A 22142-nucleotide genomic window follows, 5' to 3' on the forward strand; every position below is an offset into this window, starting at 1 on the left:
ATAGACGACCTTTAGTGGAAAATCCAGCGACAGCTGTCGTCACTACTGGCTGGAATGATCGTTTCCCTGGTTCTTGTTTTTAAAAGAACAAGGATAAGTACAAACGAATTTATTTGTGGAGGAAGTTAGTTCCTAAAAAGGCCTGACGACCCCGAAACCTTCAACCAGATTTTATCTTATTTTATTTTTATTTTATATTACTTTGTTTATCAACATCAAAAAATTAACTATTTTCCTTTATATTTTAAATATTTTCCAGATACATCTGCCTTACTTAAAAAATGCTAAGTTTATTTTTTATGTCTTTAGAAAAAAAACCCAACCAATATTTTTGCTGATGAGGAGACTTTGTTTCAAAAAAACTATATTATAAAATTATTGTCCAAAACTCAATGTCTATTACAATAAAAACATCGTTTCCGAAACGATCGTCAATTTATTGATTTTGTTTGTACTTCCTTCTGAAACCGATTTTTAATTTTTAATTTTAATCATAAATTATCAATCATCTTACTCAATATTAAAATAGCTCTAGAATATATATATATATATATATATATGCCTATCGAGCTTATTATATATCTACATTACAACGAGCACTGTTTTCTTTTATTTTATTTTAATTGTATTAATGAATTTACTAATACATTAAAATATACTCTGCTCTTTAGACTCTTGTTCTAATCCCCTAAGTGTATATATATATATATATATATATATATATATATATATATATATATATATATATATATATATTAGCAGTATTCCCCGGCCTTGCTCGGGTTGCTTCTTTGATGTCTTTTTATGCTTATTTTGATCAGTATCTTTGGTAATTCTAATGTTTTTTTTTTGTAATCCTAAAATTATTTTAGTAAATTTCGATTATATTGACACCTTACTGATCAACGTAGCCCCCACACAGTGGATGCAACGTGCCAGCAACAATCCAATTTCTCTGATTTGTCCCCTTAGCAGCTATTCTTCCATCTCAAAACCAACTACTTCGGCGAGGTTGGGGGGCATGTTTTCTTGAACTGTATGCAAAAGAAACCACAGGATCAACATCGACTATCTATTCGTTATAAGAATTTATGTGATTGTCGCTGTATAGTTCTACAATCAGTAAACTGTGTCTAAAAATTCCTTATCTTATGTTGCCGGGCATACTAATTGTGCTTGGTTGTTGGGGCCTATGTTTTGTTAAACCGACATATAAGAAACCACTGAATCACATTTTCACTAAATATGTGTGTAGACTGTTTTGCCATTTCTTCAGGATCAGTTGCTTGTTCAATGGACGTTTAAAAACAGAAACATAATTTACTTTTGCACTGCTAAAAAACACATAAATTTTCAAAGTCTTATAAAATTCTTTCCACTTAACGAAAAAAAATTAAGAAATTTACGTGTGGAGTTTGAACCTACAGACCACGTCATGCAAAATAAAAAAAAAGCACGCTATCAACTTATCCACAATAGAATTTTCACGGCCCGTTGTTCTATCATTGTTGCTAAGAAACGACATGGAAAAAATGGCTTTACCGATAATAGATAAATTAAAATAAAGGTTTCGATTATCGATTATCGGTAATTATCGGGGGCAGTCTGAGACAAAACTTAATTAAGATAACTGACTTATACACTAAAGTTCTGTAAATTTTCTTATTCTTTATAAATCTGTAAATATTTAACTATAATGTTGTTATTTTCTCCCGATTACTGTAAAACACGTGTATTTTTTCAAATGTGAAAATACAGTTGGGGGCGGGTATCCATAGATGTTAGTTTTATTGATAGTTTAAAACCAATAAAAATTATTAATCATTACTACCAGCAGTGGAAGATTTAGTTTTTAAAAACAATCAAATTTTTTCTTTTTAATTTTAAAAATCGTTTTTTGGCATTCGGAAATAAACACAAATTTTTCCGATTCCTAATTCTGATACCCTAAAAAATTCTGATTTTTCAAATTCCCGATTCCGATTCTGATTAATCATCCAAACACACACACACACACACACACACACACACACATACATATATATATATATATATATATATATATATATATATATATATATATATATATACTGTGTAAGCAAAAAACAAGACTTCAAAACAAGGTGTTGATGGCAACAAAAAGTGTATTTCAATTTACGTTACAATTGTTTCCATGTCCAGTTCGACAATTTCAAGCATTATCTCGTTTGAAAATTTTCAAAACCAGCATGAGATGTTTCTCGCATGCCTTTCTAGCTAGGGATTCCCCTTCCTTCCTTCTCTTCAAAATAAATGCTCCATTGCCAAAGGTTAACAAAAAAAAATTAAGAAATTTACGTGTGGAGTTTGAATCTACAGACCACGTCTAAATAAAGTCTGAAGAAATGCTGGTTTTGAAAATTTTCAAACGACATAATGCTTGAAATTGTCGAACTGGACATGGAAACAATTTTAACATAAATTGAAATTCACTTTTTGTTGCCACCAACACCTTGTTTTAAAGTCTTGTTTTTGCTTACACAGTATATTAATGCTCAATTATAAAATTTGATAATTTTGTAGCTTACTCTTTAAGTCAACCATTTTTGGCTTAAAACTCATTGGTATATGAAAATTTACTGAATTTCACGAACTCAGTACAATTACATATATATATATATATATATATATATATATATATATATATATATATATATATATATATATATATATATATATATATTGGCTTTTACTGTGAACAGAACATTATCTCATTACCTTTTTCTGCGACTGGTTGGTCCTGCTGAAACAGATTTGGGGATTGGTGCTGAATATCTTTGGGAATCACTAATTGGCGCTTCCATCACACTAGAATCTTGTAATCCACTACGAGGTGCCTCAAGCGGTGTAATATTGGTAAACCTGCAACTTTGAACATCGTTCTTGGGAAGATCTGTATTTTCTACAAAAAGACAGAATAAACATTCATTCTTTTAAAGCAATCAAAACAAATATTTTTATGAGTCAAAACTTTGAAAGGTCTCGGTGGAAGAACAATTGGTTGACTTGACATTTTTTGCAGAAAGAATATTTGCATTGTAAATGGCTGTACAAGAAAATGGTTCGACTATTTAAGGAAACGTAAGTGCCATTTTTATTACCTGATGGCAAAGATATTTTGGATTTAAAAAAAACAAAAACGATTTATGAAAAACCAAATAATTTATTCTTTTCTTCAAATCTTGACAGGGTTCACAACCGGCTTCAAAACTAAGTAAACCATTTTCTTGGCTCATCCTTGCAACATCTTCCTCACAGGAGAGGCGTTGCGAGTTTATCTCTGTTCTATCCTTGATTTTATGGCAAATGCTTGTCTGAGCTTCAATCCATAGTACCGTCCCTGCAAAACATTTACAGCAAACACTCTAGTTACAACCACTGTCAACAAATTCCCTATCTGCGCCTAAATCTAAACACAAATTCCATGAACAAAGTTTATTTCCTAGAACTACCCGTCTGTGGAACTCTGCATCGCAGATCTTTGTACAGCTGACTACAACATGGTCGTTTTCAAGTCCAATGTAAACAAGTTTTTGTTAAACTGTCCTCTTAAATAATCAAATTCTACTCAATTTCCAAAACTATAATGCTGCTATCTTATTGACCACCATGCACATATTAACTCTTATCTTCGAGTGGTGACTGATAAGTGGTAACAGATAAGTGGTGACTCTTCATTGTAAAAAAAAAAAACGTCCGTTTATTACGCTGCTGTGTTCTTCTTTGGTCTTTCCCAGTGAATTGGATCTGCCATCTCAACTGTTCTACATCTACTAACCCAAGAACTCATTTATTCTTTCAACGAGACCATACCATCAAAGTCTCCTGTTCTGCACACATCTTCCTATACTGTCCAGATTTGATATCACTCTTAAGCCTGATGAATCCTAGCATGAATGAAACGCAGAATAATCTGTATAGCTTAATTGCCATATATGTTTTATAACTTACTACCTAGCTCTACCTACGTATTAAGCACTGTTGAAGTAAATACTTAAAGTTTACGCATAACTTTATACCTTTGTAAATGTGATTAAATGAAGTATATGTAAAATTCCCTGCTGTTGGGTAGTTATGCAGAAGGACATGTTCTCATTGGAATCCTCTGGACAGTTTATGGAAAACTCTGAAAGGTACCAAACAAAAGTTCTCTAGGTTTTTTTTTGGGGGGGGGGGTCACACAAACGCTGGTCGACTTTTTTCAATGAAAAAAATATTGGTTGATGCTGTGATTATGAAGATAATTCACTGAAAAATTAATCGAAAAATAAAACAATTTTCTTTTTGTTGCAAAAGAAATACGAAGGATAATTATTAAATAATTTTTACGAAACGTTAAGAAAATTAGAATTCAATAAGCCTCCCCAACGCTCCAGTATTCTTTGCACTCTTCCAATGGGGCTTTGGTTAGTGTTCTCTCTCCTGGATCCTACCATCTTCTTTGACCTTCATGATCATTTTTGTTGACCACTGCGATTTCAGTGGCTTAGTGTTTCAGCACCTTCTGGTGTTTTTTTTTTTTATAAAACTGCCCGGACGATTCTGACATTAGTATGTCCTCATACTACATAAGTACCAATTATTTTAATCTACTTACCAGGTATATGAAATTCAAAGTTGGATCTTTTCGGTAAGCTGTCATCATGCGTCTTCATAAGATTTTCGATAGCTGCACCGGTCATCGGATCAACAGCGGGGCTCAAGTCATCTTCTACCACGGCACCAATCTCAACATCAACATTTTCCTTATCACTTCCCCCGTCTTTGTCAATAGTCATATCTTCTTGGAGAGGAAGCGGAGGTACAGTTGAAACGCGCCTCGTCTCAATATCTTCGCAATGAAAACAATTCTCATCGCGAACACTGACCTTTTCCTCGACCACTGGACTCAGTTGACCCGTGTTTGTTTCTTGAGCCAAAGGGCTGCAAAAACAAAAAAATAAATAAAAATAGGAAAAAACTAGTAGAATTTTAGGGGATCCATTTTAGGGTTCCAGTTTTGGGGGAAGATTTTTGTGGAGAGCGAATTTTAGAAAGACATTGTTAAAGGAAACTGTTTTTACGTCATACTCCAAAGCAAGAGAAATGCTACGATGAACGCAAACAAAATAATGAGTTCCAAAAATATAGTTTAAAAAAGAGGATATTTACATAGATTTTTTTTTTTTTTTTTTTACAAGGGTGTCACCACATATCAAGGCCCAGAGGCCACTCGAGGATAAGGGTTAATAGGTATACATTAGTCATTGTGATTTTAGCATAGTAAACAATGGGAATTTTGAAACTTGGATTACTTAGGGGGACGATTCAATTAGAACTTGTTCACATTGGACTTTTTCTTTTTTTTTTTTTACATAGGTATCAACTCATTATCAAGGTCAAGAGGCCACTCAAGGATAAGGGTTAAAGAGTGTACAGTAGAAATTGGACAATATAATAATCATTAGTAATGAAAATTTGTTAAATTTGATAACTTATATGGAACGGCTCATCAAGAACTTATTTACGTTAGACTTGAACACAACCATATTGTAGTCAGCCGGAAAGCAGGAAAACGGAAGACAATTCCACAGGCGTACAGTTCTAATAAAAAAGCTTTGTTCATGGAATCTACGTTTAGGTTTAGGCACAGATAAAGAGTGGGGAGAATTATTGATAGTGTTTACAGCTAGACGAGTGTTTCTTGTGAAAGTTTTGCGAGGGGAGATCATAGATTGAAGCTCAGTCGAACACTTTCCATGAAAATAACGATACATCAGAGACAAACTCGCAACATCTCTTCTGTGAGATAGAGGTTGCAAGGAGGAGAAAAGGACATCTCCTACGAGGCTACGAAGTCTATTTTGAACTCTATCAAGGCAGGCCAAGTCCTTTCTAGCAGCTCCTGCCCAGATGTGGCAACAGTATTCCATCCTTGGACGTACCTGGCTCTTATATAGATAGAGAATTGCATCAGCAGTGAGATATCTACTGGATCGATAGAAAGATCCCACCATTTTTCCAGCGGCCTTGGCAACAGATTTGATGTACGTGTTCCATTTAAGATCAGGAGTAATAGTCAAGCCCAGAGGCTTGTCAAAACTTGAGGCCTCCTGAAGACGAGAGCCATTCATTTCAATTGATGCCAGATGTGGATCAGAATGTTGATGATATAAAGAGAGAAGCTTGGTTTTAGATGCATTAAAAGTAACCAGCCACTCCTTTCCCCATTGTACTACATGCTCAAGATCAGAGGAGAGAGAATTGGAGAGAACTTGGTCGTTTACTGTCTTAGATGTGCTACCATAAATGGTAGTGTCGTCAGCATAAATGTCTACAAATGATGTAAGGATGTGATTTGGAAGATCATTAATGTAGATCAGGAAAAGAGTTGGGCCCAGGATGGACCCCTGAGGGACACCGGCATTAATTCTGTGGGCTTCTGATTTTTGCCCATTAACTACTACTCTTATGAACCTATCAGAAAGAAATGATTTAATAATTGAGAAGACATTTCCAGCTATACCATAGCTAGAGATCTTATGAAGTAAACCTTTATGCCATACCCTATCAAAGGCCTTAAATATGTCAAGAGCAATTGCCCTAGAAAAGTTGCCTCCGTCAAGAGATTTGCTAATCCTATGAGATATAACTGTAAGCACATCTGCTGTAGATCTAGCAGAACGGAAACCATATTGAGTGTCACTAAGATAGGTAAACTTAGAGATTTTTTAGCCTTTGGGCCATATTGGGTTAAGTAGGACGTCCCCCAGTATGAAAGGGTGAATGCGGTATTATGTTGAAAGAAGATACTAGCTAAGAGAAACTTTTGTTTAGTTCTAGAGTGACAAGGATGACCAACAACTCCCATTTTTCCCCCCTTTTGAGTTGGCCTTGTGTCTACGTTTTTTGTTCAGTTGGAACTTACACTGTAATTTTAACTTGAATAAAGAATTTAATATCTCAAAGTGTAGTATCTGTTCTGATACTAAACTTTAATTTTTTGTTCTCGATTAATGGAGGAGAAATCCTTCACGACTGAGACAATTTTTAATTTTTATTCCTTTCACCACATTACAGAATGACCTTGGTGTCTAACTCTGTAGGGGGGAGGGTAAAGTAAATAGGAACAAATGATTTCCACTCACTACTAGACCATCCGTGACCCGTTGAGTCAGTATTCATTATCTCTATTATTAAATATTTATTAATCAAACGTTAATGATGTCATTTTGCTTTCTTCTCACTGTGCACATTTAACCTGTGTATAGGAATGTGTTAGATAGCGAGAGGCAAGACGAATCATAAGAGAAGTAGGAAGAGGAATGGAATGATGCAAATAAGTAACAGAGAAGATAAATAAAAGAAGAGAGAGGGAAACATCCAGATAGAGGGGAAAGAAGAAAGTATGAAAGGGAGGATGGAACGACAGAGGGTGGAGAGAGGATGTGTAGTATGACATCACAAGAGAACTTGATAAATCTTTGGAAACTCCAAAATGTTTTCTTAAATATTTTTTTAACTCTTTTGTGATGTCATAATGGACCTTCTCTCTTCCCCATCTCTCATTCTCTCCCTGATTCTCTCTCTCTCTCTCTATCTTTCTTCTTTTCTCTTTGTCTCTCTTTTCATCTCTCTCTTATAATTGTTTACGTCACTAATTCTCTCATCAGTGGCCCTTTATTTACGTTGTCAGACATTTGCGATATGATTATGTAGAGACAAAAAGTGTGCACGGTGACAAACAAACAAGTTTTTGTTGCATATAGATTGACTAACGCACCGTAAATGTTTTTCAACATTAATTCAAAGCTAGTAGAATTTAGGGGGAACCAATTTTAGCGTTACAGTTTGGGAGAAGATATTTTAGGAAGACATTTTTAAGAAAAACTGTTCTTAGGCAATACTCAAGCATGAGACAAATGTTCGATGATAAATGTAACGTTGTCCGGGAACCAACACGTTGTAAATTCAGTCGCAAAGCAGATAAAGAATAGAAAATAATTTAAACTCGCTTTTACTTTGTAACAACACCATATCTTTCCTCATTGTCACGGGCGTGACGCCACCCACGTGATCGTTTCTCTAACGAGATTTTGAACGTTATGTCGTTCCACGTTCCATGTCTTAAAACATAAACAAAATAACAAGTTCAAAAGAATAAGTTTATAAAAAGAGATATGTTTTTATACGTTTTAAATGGGAACTTATGTAGATAAGAAAAGATAGCATGTTTGTTCATATTTGAAGAGTTATACAAAACAAGGTGGATGCGATGAAATCTGAGTCGATAATTCAAAAGCCATGAATTGATCCACGGTCGGCAAAATTGTAAAAACTTTTCCCATTCAGTCACACAAATTACATTTGATCAAAAAGTCATTAATAAAAGTAAATACTCATTTGTTTTCATTGTAGAAAGTGCAGTAAGAAATGTTAGAATTATTTCAATAAATAAGTTTATGCAAGTTGGAACGATAAAATTGTCGCCCTAGAAACACAATACTATTGCTTTATTTTAAAACTTTTATTGCAAAAAATCAATCCAGGTAACTTTATTATGTAATAGAGCTGACATCTATTCAATGTATCCGCCTTCAGCCTCAATCAATCAATTCAGGTAACTTGATTATGTAGTAGACCTGACATCTATTCAATATAGCCGCCTTCAACCTCGATCACCGCCTCAATCCGGCTCCAAGACTTGGAGTATGCCTTTTCCACAAGATGAATACTTGGCAGATGGCAGCAATCAGGCTGGCTTTGGTGTTGTGGGAGGTCATGTTGGTGATGTTCTCGACGCATGAACAAACAAAGCAGTCCAGTGGGTTCAAGTCGGTGGAGGAGAGAGGACATTGAAAGAAGGTTACAAAGTCGTAGCACTCCTTTTGAAGCCAAGCCTGGGTCTCTTTGGACTTGCGGGCTGGCGCAGAGTCCTGCTGCCACACCCAGGGGCTATCAATGGCCACATTACACTCTTCAGCACATTCAGGTACACTTTAGGGTTGACTTTCAAGCCGACTTTGAAGATGTGAGGTAGCATGATATAACCCTCACTTGAAACCACACCAAAGACCATAACCATGGCTGGAAACTTTGTTTTTTCATTACCCTGGGCACGTCCCTTTATTCGTGGCAATCCAGCGATGGTCCTGGCAGAAGTTCTTTTCATCTAAAAAGAACCACAGTATGTTTGGCTTCTTAAGCACCATGACGGACATGATTAGCCTGAGGTTCTTTGTCTTCTCAGTCAAGATTTGGCTTGTCTGGCGCATGTGGGACCGACACTTCAAGTTTACCTTCACACATGCATTCACAGTTGTGTGTGAGACGCTTACATCTCTGGCAATCTGCCAAATAGGCTGCTGGAGAGTTTCATAAATGATTGTCTGGGCCTTTTCGATCATCCTTTGTCCAGGTCATCCTGGCAGTATCTCGTTCTTGGCTCCACCACCTCCAAAGAATTGCCTGATGCATTCAGCTGTACCCTCAAGTGTTGAACCATCCGGATTTGCATTTTGAGGGAGCTCGCAATGGTCCTGTTGTCATAACTTGGATCGATAGAGAGCATGAGTTGTACAGCGGCGCATCTTCGATCCCGCTCGTTGAACATTGTGTCACTTTCAGACATGATAGAAGGCTCCTATCGCTCTTAGGATTTGTACACAACTGGCCAACAAGTAGATGGTCTACATCACAAAAAGAAAACCGGTTTTTATCAAGCGGAAATGGAATCATGTCATCTTTTCCAGTGCGAAAATTTTATTCCTCCCTGTATATCCCATTCCTTAACACAGATCGTCAGGACCAGCAAGCCTCACTTCTGGACCGATTTCAGACCACAGTTCCTGAGGATTGTGTAACAAATGTCTATTGCCCTGTCGAGAATGATGATCATGCTGTGATAATGATAGACATCACCCTAAACTCTCGATCCTAAGTCGACGATCCATTGCTCAAAACGACAAGGTACGACAATAAGACTGCCTGGGATGCCATCAGGGATCACATTAGAGATGCTTTATGGGGAAATATCTTTTCTCTTCCTGCATGATCTGAAAACCACTCCTTCTCAAGTACATGATATCATAAAAAACCTAGGCACTTCAAAAGAATGTGGACCTGATCTCATCTCGGATGTACTATTAAAAAAAATGCTCCACTGAGGTTGCTCCAGTTCTCCCCAAACTTTCAACAAATGTCTTAACGAATCTTGCTTTCCTGACTGCTGGAAAATTGCTTCCGTGATACCAGTTTACACTAATTCTGGCGAAAGAACTGACCCATTAAATTATTGCACCATTAACCTCTTCCCTTTTTTCGTTTTTTTTACAGGAATCAGCACTTATCAAGGCCCGGAGGCCACTCGAGGATAATGGTGAATTGGTATACATTAATCAATGTGATTATAGCCTAGTAAACATAAGTAATGGGAATTTTGTAAATTGGATTACTTCGGGGGACGGTTCATCAAGAACTTGTTTACATTGGACTTGAAGATAATCAGATTGTAGTCAGCTGGAAAGCAGGTAATCGGAAGAAAGTTTCACAGGCGTGCAGTTCTAAGAAAGAAGTTTTGTTCATGGAATCTACATTTAGGTTTAGGCACAGATAAAGAGTTTGGGAAATTATTGATAGTGGTTTTGGCTAGACGAGTGTTTTTTGTGAAAGTTTGACGAGCGGGGGGCCATAGCAGAGACAGGCTTGCAATGTCTCTTCTTTGGGAAAGAGGTTGCAGGGAAGAGAAAAGGGCATCCCCCACTAAACTAAAGGGCATCCCCCACTAAGTCTATTTTGAACTCTATCAAGGCAGGATGAGCTGCTTCTAGCAGCTCCTGCCCAGATGTGGCAACAGTACTCCATCGTTGGCCGTACCTGGCTTTTATATAGGTAGAGAATTGCATTAGGGGTGAGATATCTACTGGAGTGGTAGAAGGATCCTACCATTTTTCCAGTGACCTTGGCAATGTTCCATTTCAGATCAGGAGTAAAGGTCAAGCCCAGAAGCTTGTCAAAACATGAAGTCTCCAGAAGATATCCTAACTGTAATCTTTGAAGATATATAGCAAGCACTGGATAAGGCAGGGGAGGCTATGTTTCTATGATTGGCCTGATGTTACAGAGAACTGTTACTTTTCCTTTTTGTTACATATCTGTTGTTAAAATGCATCTGTTGTCGTAATTTTGTTGGGTTAATTAATAACCTTTGTTAGGTTAATTAATAACCTTTGTTAAATTAATTTCGAAGTAAATAAAGAAAAACGTGCTTTTGTTCTTTAAATAACTTCATTGTGAAAGGCATCAATGATGACAAAGAACATTTTCTCAGCACACACAGACGCACATGTTTATTTTTGCATCTATACACGAAAAGGGAAGGACAGGTTGCATTACGTGCATTTTATATAAAAATAGTCAATGAAAGGAGACAACTCATGTTGATTAATTTATATACATGTCATTAGCTAACAGATAAAGGGAGGCAACTCTCTCTTTCCTCCTCTCTCTCTCTCCCCATTGATGACAAAAGAAACAAATAAATTAAACTTAATATTTTCTTTAGCACACATAGACGTACAAAGAGATGTCTGTTTATTTTTACATCTATGCACGAAAAGGGAAGGACAGGTTGCATTACGTGCGATTTATATAAAAACAGTCAAAAGGAGACAACTGAGAGTTACTCAATTTTAAAATACACGTCACCAGTTAATCAGACAAAGGGAGGCAATTCAACTGCCAGGAAAGAAACCCCACCTCGAAGTTAATAAAAGACCATTCTTCATGCTGTTGCTAACCATACACTGCCTACTCCACGCAGTTGCACTTGTCCTTATATTTTTGGGGGGCGAGTTTATTGCATTTACATATTATGTGGTTTATTGTTTCGCCTCTTTGTCCACAGAGTCCACATTTACTATTTCTTATGTTTTATCTATTTTAACTTTTATGTGATTAGTTCTAATGGTGTTGTTTTGTGTAGTTGTCAGTAGAGATTCTGTTTCTCTGTTCGAATGTCTTTTCATTAGTCGATGTGTTTTCATGATTCTCTTCTCTTTACATTCATATGAATCGTCTATGTAGCCTTTTCTCTATCAGCATTTCTTGTCTTGAGTGCCTGGTTTCATTGCTTCAGATATTGTTCTTATTAACAGTGTCTTTCACTGCGATGATCAATGTGTTTTCCGATTTTTTGTGTGTGTGTGTGTGTGTGTGTGTGTGTGTGTGTGTGTGTGTGTGTGTGTGTGTGTGTGTGTGCGTGCACGTGTGTGTGTGCCTTCTGCAGTCTTTTTCATTTATCAGTGCCATTCCTCCTTTGTTGCTTTTCATGTAGAGCTGGTCCGTATCATATTTTATTTTTGTAATGCATTATGCACAGCCATCAGTTTCCTTATCTTCTAATCAAGATGCTTAAATTCTTCTTTTTTCCACTCCAAATTCCATTCCAATGCACTGGCTGAATATTCTAGTTTCTGTTTATCAGCTTTTCTACTTCCTTTTTGCTTTTTGCAAATAGTTTCAGGTCATCCATATGCATGAGGTGGTTGTTTCTTTGTTCTGTGTCTGTAAACTTGTATCTGACACCACATTTCCTAAGTATTTATTATTATTATTATTATTATTATTATTATTATTATCATTATTATTATTATTATTTACTCACTAGGAGTAGTCACACAGGCCATCATCAAAAATGAACCTTCAACAGGAGAATATCACTTTTTACAATTGATTTTTCCAAGTAACTAACCACTGCACCAATCCTCACTGTGGGCGACCGAAAAATACAATCACGAATTTCTTAGGAATTTTATCCAGTCATGGCTGACGGAACAAGAGCATGCTACCCTTGTGAAGTAAATAAAAGGTTCTGCTCAAAATTCCATTCAAATTCCCGAGTTCGACAGAAACATAGCCGAATTCGACAAGACACACCTGAAAAAGGTCGGAAGTTACATTGATCCAAACGTTGTGAAAATTACACTCAAGATGAGAACAGTAGTCCGATGAATTCAAATAATGCGAATAACTAATCCTCATCTCAAAAATTCATAAACATCAGAAATATGAAAATCCTCTTGTTTATGCCTTTCACTTATTTTAGTGACCCAGTCAGCATAAACCTTGCGGCGATATCTCTTGACCATGTTCTTGACCAAAACTTTGTAGCTTTTTTGAGAGTTAGGAGCCACTGTTTTAGTTTCAGCTCCTTCCAGATTTCTAAAGAACCTTGACTGGTTTGTTGTCATTAAACTGCTGGATTCTGTTATTTTACCTCTTAATTTGCCATAATCTGCCACTTTATCTCTTCCATATTGGTATTAAACCTCTTCGCTTTCAGTTTGTATTGTTTATCCTTTTTCTCCTTGTTTGCATTTTTTCCACTGTCCTTTGAACCATGCCTGAACTCGACCTAAATCTCTTTAGGTCACCTTCAATTCTCCTTCTCCAATATGGTTTTATTTTTCTGCTTCATTTTTGGTTCTTTCACCCCTACCATCTGACCAACCAATACAGCTCCTGCCTTCAAAATGTCTCTGACAAAATGTTATGCTCTTCAGTGACACCTTATCCATTTCCTTGTTCAATTTATTTGTCACATTCCTTAATTTTGTCTGGTCAACATTCTTGTAATTAAAAATCCTTTCTTTTTCACTACTTCTTTATTTCAACTGGCATAAGTCATCCTTTTCTAATTATTGTTCTTATCTGATTCATCAGCTTATTTTCCATCATTCATATCTCCTTCTTTCCCGTACCTTAGTGTCAACTTTCCAATTCCTCTTGTATGACCATCCCATTCCTCAGCTTCCACTGCACTTCCTTGTTCCACTTTCTTCTCACATCAACAGATCTCTTCACCGACTTCCTACCAGTGTAATAATTCACTTTCTTTGATTTGGGCAAATGCGATAATCCAGTGACAGAAATGTTTCCCATTTGAACTTCTGCCCCGGAGGGCTCAGAGTCCTGCACAAAAAGTAGAGTTCTCCCTAGATTCAGAATGAGTTGTATTTGTAGAGGTTCCTCCCTCGATATTTTTATCAATACACCATCTCTAGATGATTTGCCAATCACAACTAAAGAGACCTTCACCTGGACGTCAAACTGATACTCCCTTGCCACAGGAGTTGTGTTGCAAGCAACTAGTATTTTTATCGAGACACAAGCTCTAGAAAGATTGTCGACCAAGACTCAGAGCTTTTTCTACCCAAAAAGCAAGGCTACACCGTTGCTTCATTATTACTATCACCACCACCACCAATATTACAATATTACAATTACTACTACCATCATTACCATCAGTATTAATATTACTACTACTACTACTATTACCGCCAGTATCACTATCATAATCAACATTATTATTATTATTATTATTATTATTATTATTATTATTATTATTATATAGTAGCAAGCAGACTTTGGTTACGATCTTTATCAGAAAGATCAGACAAACTCAATCTAAATATCAGTCATTTGATACACACATTCAAACTATATTATACGTAAATAAATATAAACAAATCCAACACATACAATATACTTGTCGAGGAATTCTAGGTGTATATTCATAATAATAATAATAATATAATAATAATAATAATAATAATAATATTATTATTATTATTATTATTATTATTATTATTATTATTATTATTACTGTTGTTGTTGTCGTTATTTTTTTTTTACATAGGCATCACCACTTATCAAGGCCCAGAGGCCACTCGGGGATAAGGGTAAAGAGTGTACAGTAGTCAATTGAACAATATAGTAATCGTTAGTAATGGAAATTCTGTAAATTTGTTAACTTAAGTGGAACGGCTCATTAAGAACTTGTTTACGTTGGACTTGAAGACAACCATATTGTAGTCAGCTGGAAAACAGGAAAACGGAAGACAATTCCACAGGCGTGCAGTTCTAAGAAAGAAGCTTGTTCATGGAATCTACGTTTAGGTTTAGGCACAGATAAAGAGTGGGGTGAGGGGGATTATTGATAGTATTTTCAGCTAGCCGAGTGTTTCTTGTGAAAGTTATGGTCCCCCCTGACCATAGATTGAAGCTCAGCTGAGCACTTTCCATGAAAATAACAATAAAGCAAAGACAAACTTGCAATATATCTTCTGCGAGATAGAGGTTGCAGGGAAGAGAAAAGGACAGCTCCTATGAGGCTACGAAGTTTATTTTGAACTATATCAAGGCAGGGCAAGTCCTTTCTAGCAGCTCCTGCCCAGATGTGGACGTATATGGCTCTTATATAGATAGAGAATTGCATCAGCAGTGAGATATCTACTGGATTGATAGAAGGATCCCACCATTTTTCCAGCGGCCTTGGCAACAGATTTGATGTACATGTTCCATTGTTATTATTATTAAACACCTGTTGCTTAAAAAATAAAATATGATGATTGGTGTTCCCAAAAAAGAGAAAAATTATTACATAGTATAAAATAAGGAGAAGAGTCCTACCAAGGAATGACAAGAGTGCTATTTTTCGTTGCTGGTTTTTCAGATATCACCGAATCAGGAGTATCAAGTCTCTACAAAGAAGAAAGAAAGAAAATGTATTTATATTGGAATAATATTTTTACTATTATTAAATAAACAATGGATTTTATTTCAAACAATGTTTATTTTCATTTTATTTTAAGTTCTGCTTTTATTACTGGTGCACAAGTTTTTATGGTCAAATATGGTTATTAAATGAATAATTTATAATTATTTATGGCGCTTGATAGAAAATGGATATGCAGAATAAGGACGGTGTTATCGTCCGAATTTCCCTGGCAGTTTATGTTAAACTCTAGAAGCTACCACAAAAAACTTTTTTTTACGTGCAAGTGGTCAGCAATTTTACAATAAAACATATATTATTTCTATTACTACAAACATGATTCAATGCAAATTTAACTCAAAAAATGAGAACAATAGTCTTTTTGTTGTTACAAAGAAAATATAAATAATTATTGGAGAATTTTATGAAACTTTAAAAAAAATTTAAATTAAAATCAAGAGAAAAAACAGTCATTGTAATGTAAGTTTTATGAAAAACTGTTTTGTATAAGAAAAAACAACTAACAACTAAACAAACTTTATATGAATTTTTTGTTAAATGAAGATAAATATTTAGTGTTTTTACTAATAAACAAATGATAGCAAATAAATATTTTCTTAAATGACATTGGCTGTTGTGATTTCATTGATTCAGCATTTCAGCACCTTTCAGCGTTTCACTGCCCGGAAAATTCGACAATAGCACAATCCTTATTTTGAAAAACGAAATGAGAACCAAATTAGAATCGAAGTTGTTCCTAAGAATAGTGATCCATTTAAGCCAGTATTAACATAAGTGCCATTTTTGTCTGACGGTCTTTAAGATAATGATTCAATAACTCATACGTTTTTATGTACATTATTTTAACTCATTGAAATTTAATCTAAATCATATTTGCACGTGTGCTGGTGTCGACTTCTGCCAACTGAAGTAGTCTAGATAGTAAGATTCACTGTTAGTTGAAATGGTTACTTGTTCTCAATGCTAACAATTTAAAGAGGAGGAAGTAAAATTTAAATTATTTTAACTATGGCATAATCTTAGTTTATCTTTTTTGGCATCAAGCGCAAATATCAAATATTAAGTCTGGGTGCCTCATTTATCGCTTAATCAACGATGAAAGGTGACCTGTTTGTTTTTCTATTTCTATATTTCTCTGTTCTGTTCAACTGAAGATCAACCTTGCTATCTTTGGATTAATACGCTGATTGAAAGAGCAATTTTTATGGATTTCAGCTGCTTTGAATTATTTTTCCAACCGGATTATATTACCCACTGGATTTAAAATTTTGACTATTGGATTCCTTTTTAAAGAATTCTCTTTTGCTTTTCGAATTACCATTGAAAGAGTCTTCAAGCATGCAAGAATGTTATTTCCAGTTTGTTTTTGTTCTTTCCCACATTTTTTTCACATTTCTTCACACGTTTTTTAACGGACATGAACATTTGGCAATTTATGTTTAACATAAATTGTAGTTTCATCTGATGCCTCAACCAGCAAATTCTAGCTCAGCTACAATTACAATTTGCTAATTTCTTTCTTTCCTCTGAGAAGAATAGCATTCTTTGAAACTCCATGGAATAAGGGATTTGAAAATTGTTTTCGGGAGTATTCAGTCGAATAATAAATTTAATTGTAAATTTTAGCTTACAGTTTTAATTTATTTTTTCTTATATATATTTATATTTATATATATATATATATATATGTATATATATATATATATATATATATATATATATATATATGAGCAAACAGTTAATAAAATATGTTAAAAAACACTTTGAAATGAGTTTAAAACATATTTAATCTGAAAAGGAAACACTAGATAAATGGATAGGCCTTAATCCACGGAGTTTCGAAGAAATACTTTCCTTCTCATCAGAGGGTAGGAATTAGCAAAATGCGGGATCGGATTTTGCATGCAGAAGTATTTGATGAAACAACAAGTAAGTCAAAGATCTTACTTGAAAACAAAAAAGTGAAGCAGAGGGAATATAGTGAAGAAAAAGGTGATTACACATGAATGGATAGTCTGGTGGAAAATAAAAAATCCAGTGACGGTAAAATTCAAATGTAAAACTTCAAGAAAGTTAAAAGAATTTCCAATTGTACAAGTAAAATCCAAGGAAATCCTGTAATTGGAAGAAGATGGTCCATAATAATCCAAAGGCAGAAATCCATGGAATAATTCACAAAAATGTGTACAAGGAAAAAAGAAAAGATTCCAATAATATTAATAAAAGAAAAATAAGATATGCTTTTCACTCTACTTCCGAGACATAAATATAAATAAGATATTATTTATATTTATGTCTCGGAAGATTAAAAATGATTGCTATCGAGTTGGTGCAAAAGTTTTTGTTGATTTAAAATTTCATCTTAAAAATGAAAACTGTGTGTGTGTGTGTGTGTGTGTGTGTGTGTGTTTTTTTTTTTTCATCTTTATTCGTAATAATAACGACTTTTGTAAAATACTTTAGATCATGAAATGAAATATGAACCTAACTCATATCCAATTTCCTCTCTGCAATGTTTGTCTAAGGCCATCTAAATAGTTTTGTAATATTCGAAGTAAATGATAATCTGAGGGATGTAGGTCAGGAGAATATGTAGGCTGAGGCAAGATTTCACAAACAAATTGTCCTAGAAGATCTTTGGACAGTAGTGCTGTGTGAGGAAGAGCATTATCATGATGAAGGTGATTCCATTTTTGTTTACTAAAGAATGTTATTTTCAGGTTAACATGATTAAGAATATTGCAGAAAAATGTGAACGATGCTTTAATAATCTGAAAGAGCAAGTTATAAATTAACTATGGTGATATGTTTAATAATAAAAATATGCATAAAATAAATTACAATGGTTTAAAATGCCTTTTCTACCGGCAAAACTTTTGCACCTGATAACAGACTAGATTCGGTAAGAAAGTAAAATTCCTGTGAAAAACTTACATTTTGCATCGATTTCACAAGCGATCCTGATCCATCCATTCCATCGATGAATGGTTTGTAGAATTTCATTTTACATTTTTTGCCCCTGACCGTCAAGCGGCCAATTTTAGGAAAAACCAGATCCACATTTTTCCCATTGTTTACTGCCCTACAAAACGCTGCCAACAATTCTTTAATGCAATTTTCAACGATGTCTCGTGGAGAATTCTGCTCGATAGATATCGCAGCAAAATTCAGGTTGACAATCGGAATGCTACCTGCAAAATACAAACGCAAAATTCACTCATTCTTCAGAAGAATTGACTTCTTATTTTTCAGGATAAAAACAAAATTAAAGAAATAATTTGTTCATAATCTACTGTATAAATCTCAGCTGTCTGTGTGTGTGTTTGTATGTCGCTAAAAACTTTTGTAACCCGTATCCTTTTGTTATGGCCATGCTATTGTTAGAAATAGCGATCTCTCGGACACATGATATAAAAAAATTGGGAAAAAATCGTCAAATATTTTGCGTAGAAATGTCGTTTTGTTTAAAGGTGAGGTCAAGTAAAAACCTTACTTTCGATGTTGTTTTCAAACTGCACAGGCGCACATAATCGTTTAGTTCTCTCATTTTAAAAAGCTAAATTTGCGGCGTGATAACATCTGTATTCTTGTAGTCCCATCGATAATGTGTTTGCTTACTAACTTAAGTTATACAAGTTTGCACCCAGCATTTTTTTTTTCTTACTCTTACAAAATGTTACTTTCAGTTTTGTTTCTGGCTAATGGCACACAATTTTTTCACAACCGGGCAATGCTGGGCGCCTTAACTAGTCTGTTATATAAAAGTCAGTTGGCTGTGTGTTTATATGTTTGTATGTACAACTAAAAAGTCAACAACTACTAAACAAAAGCCCATCAAGTTAGTATTTTCTTGATCGGCTTTATTCTGGATGTATAATATCTAAAATTTAGAAAAAAAAAATTATTCTGTGAGTGTCAACTGGGCTTGCGTTCTTGGGGGGGGGGTAAATATTTTATGCAGTTTTCAATTATTTTCCCACTTCTCATATCATTTGCAATTTTTGGAATTTAAACTTTCCCATTTTGTAATAAGAGAAAATGTGGGATTCCAATTACAATTGGGTGGCATATTATTATTATTATTATTATTATTATTATTATTATTATTATTATTATTATTATTATTATTATTACTATTATTATTATTACTATTATAGGTTATTATTATTACTATTGTTATTGTTGTTGTTATTATTATTATTATTATTACTATTATAGGTTATTATTATTACTATTGTTATTGTTGTTGTTTTTGTTATTATTATTATTATTATTATTATTATTATTATTATTATTATAGGTTATTATTATTATTATTGTTGTTGTTGTTATTATTATTATTATTATTATTATTATTATTATAGGTTATTATTATTATTATTATTATTATTATTATTATTATTATTATTATTATTGTTGTTGTTGATGTCGTTGTTGTTATAGGTTATTACAGAATATTCTTATTTATTATTTTGTTATACTTCTTTGAATATCTTTCATCAACAAAACATTAAGGTTACGTATTGATATTTTTGACCTCCTTCTCATCACGTGATCACGTTAGGCAGAAAATTAATGTCGACTGTGTTTTCTTTTGATCAACATTCAATTGGAATGGATCTCGAGAAGAAAAAACGAAAAGCATCCTTTAGCTCAAATCTAGTCTTGTTTACTTTTTTAAAGGACAATTTAAACATTTGACTCCTGAACCATGATTAAAATGTACTTTTGAATTAATAAAACCTAATCATACTTGTACACCTACACATCAAGGAAGACTTGAACACCCGAATCTTCTCCTTCTATAAACACATTATTGCATGCAATTGCAGCCAATGGTGCAGCTTCTCCAAGTGATCTTACCTCAAGTAACATGACGAAGCTGAATATCCCATCAGACTAGATGAACCCGATAAGACCAAGCGACCACTAGAAAGACATACAATAACATATTCAAATGGTCAACTGGGGAGAGGATTGGGGAGAGGATTGGGGAGAGGATCATTATATTCTCAACTTCTTTACTAACTCAGTTTTTGGAAGAGCATTCGATTATCTATGCATGTTATAAAGAGATCAAGCGTTTGCCCCAGGAAGGGGCCCCCTTGATTTCTGAGAACTTCGACTGAAGTAAACAATGAAACAAAAGAGTTTTAACATTATAAAATCTTATCTGTTGTAATCTCAAATTTACGAAAAATAGTTTAAACCAGACTACCCGTGACCCAGTATATGGGTCAGTATATGTTATAGCTAGCTATGAAATAGTGAGTATACAGAATTAACGTATAAATGTGCAAAAATTGAATATATGTGCATGCGAAAACCAAAGTGGCGACCAGTGAAAACAATACACAATTTTGCACATGAGCAAAAAAATGGAATGCACGCGTGCACGAAAACAAACATGACGACCAGTGAAAACAATACAGAATATATTGGATAATAAAGGTCTTAACATCATGGCTATTAAATTAAATAAAATATCTTTTATATAAGAGGGCTGTAATCCATTGAAAAAAATTGAAAAAAAAAAACGAAAAGAAAAAAATACGAGGGAGTGTGCACTGTACAGGTTCACCCTAGTTTGTGTGTGTGTGTGTGTGTGTGTGTGTGTGTGTGTGTGTGTGTGTGTGTGTGTGTGTGTGTGTGTGTGTGTTAACAGCCTTCAAAATATCAGGAAATAATAATTTTAACTGATTAAATAATATTTAACGATGAAACCTTTTCAAAGGCAATGTTTTCAAAAAAAATGAAATACCCCCCACCCCGCACACATGTTTAGAAGTGTTTTTACGTATTTTTAAAATTTTTGGAACTTATGACCCCTCACCACATTCCATTCCCTCCTTCTTCCTCCACCCCTGCCACCAAACTTGAAAAAATGCTGACGGTTATATGTTACGCCACGTCGCCAAGAAGTGGGGTCTAGTTACGTTAAATTTATATAGGAAAGTGATCCCCCACGCTAAAATGTTAAATTTTAATCAGCCAATCAGATTCGATGTTAGTCTCTCTCATTGTCTCGTGTTTCAATTAGACAGTGCTTGAGCTTCTCTCAAACAAAGGTTTGTCTAACCTTTAATTGACATCTTTTGTTTCGTTTGTATGACGTACACATTTTGTGAAGGTGTCGAATTAACAGGTGAGCTTATTTTAACATATGTGTGTGTGCTTGGATTAATTTTATTTGTATTTATTTTGTTATTCATAGCTATTTTAGGTGTTGGTTTATACGTGTGTGCGTATATATATATATATATATATATATATATATATATATATATATATATATATATATATATATATATATGAAAATTTTCCGGGGGGGTACAGAATTTTATAACGGCTAAATACAGACCAAAAAGCATAATGAATTTAAAAAATAAAAAAATGAAAATAAAGATTAGCTAATCAGGTTTCGTTCCTCACTTATCAAAGCTAAATCGAGGAAAATACGATTAAAACAAACAAAAAAGTCATGAACATGGCGGGGGTAGGAAAAAAAAAAACAGAAATAAACGGGGGCAAATTACATAGAGACTAA

The 22142-nt window shown here is 34.3% G+C and overlaps 1 protein-coding gene across 1 annotated transcript in view; it reads right to left on the bottom strand.

Moving 5' to 3' along the window:
* LOC145277041 (coiled-coil domain-containing protein 81-like) overlaps positions 1-22142 on the bottom strand; it is a 142396-nt gene that overhangs the window by 63574 nt on the left and 56680 nt on the right. The window contains exons 4-7 of the mRNA XM_080128675.1: positions 18530-18786; positions 15490-15560; positions 4637-4962; positions 2758-2941 (exon numbers count right to left, since the gene is read on the bottom strand). Coding sequence (XP_079984801.1) covers positions 2758-2941; positions 4637-4962; positions 15490-15560; positions 18530-18786 — 838 coding nt within the window. The remainder of the gene's footprint in view (positions 1-2757; positions 2942-4636; positions 4963-15489; positions 15561-18529; positions 18787-22142) is intronic.

This window comes from Euprymna scolopes, chromosome 5, assembly GCF_053919585.1.
Source record: "Euprymna scolopes isolate OS-2025 chromosome 5, ASM5391958v1, whole genome shotgun sequence".
Lineage (NCBI taxonomy): Eukaryota > Metazoa > Mollusca > Cephalopoda > Sepiida > Sepiolidae > Euprymna > Euprymna scolopes.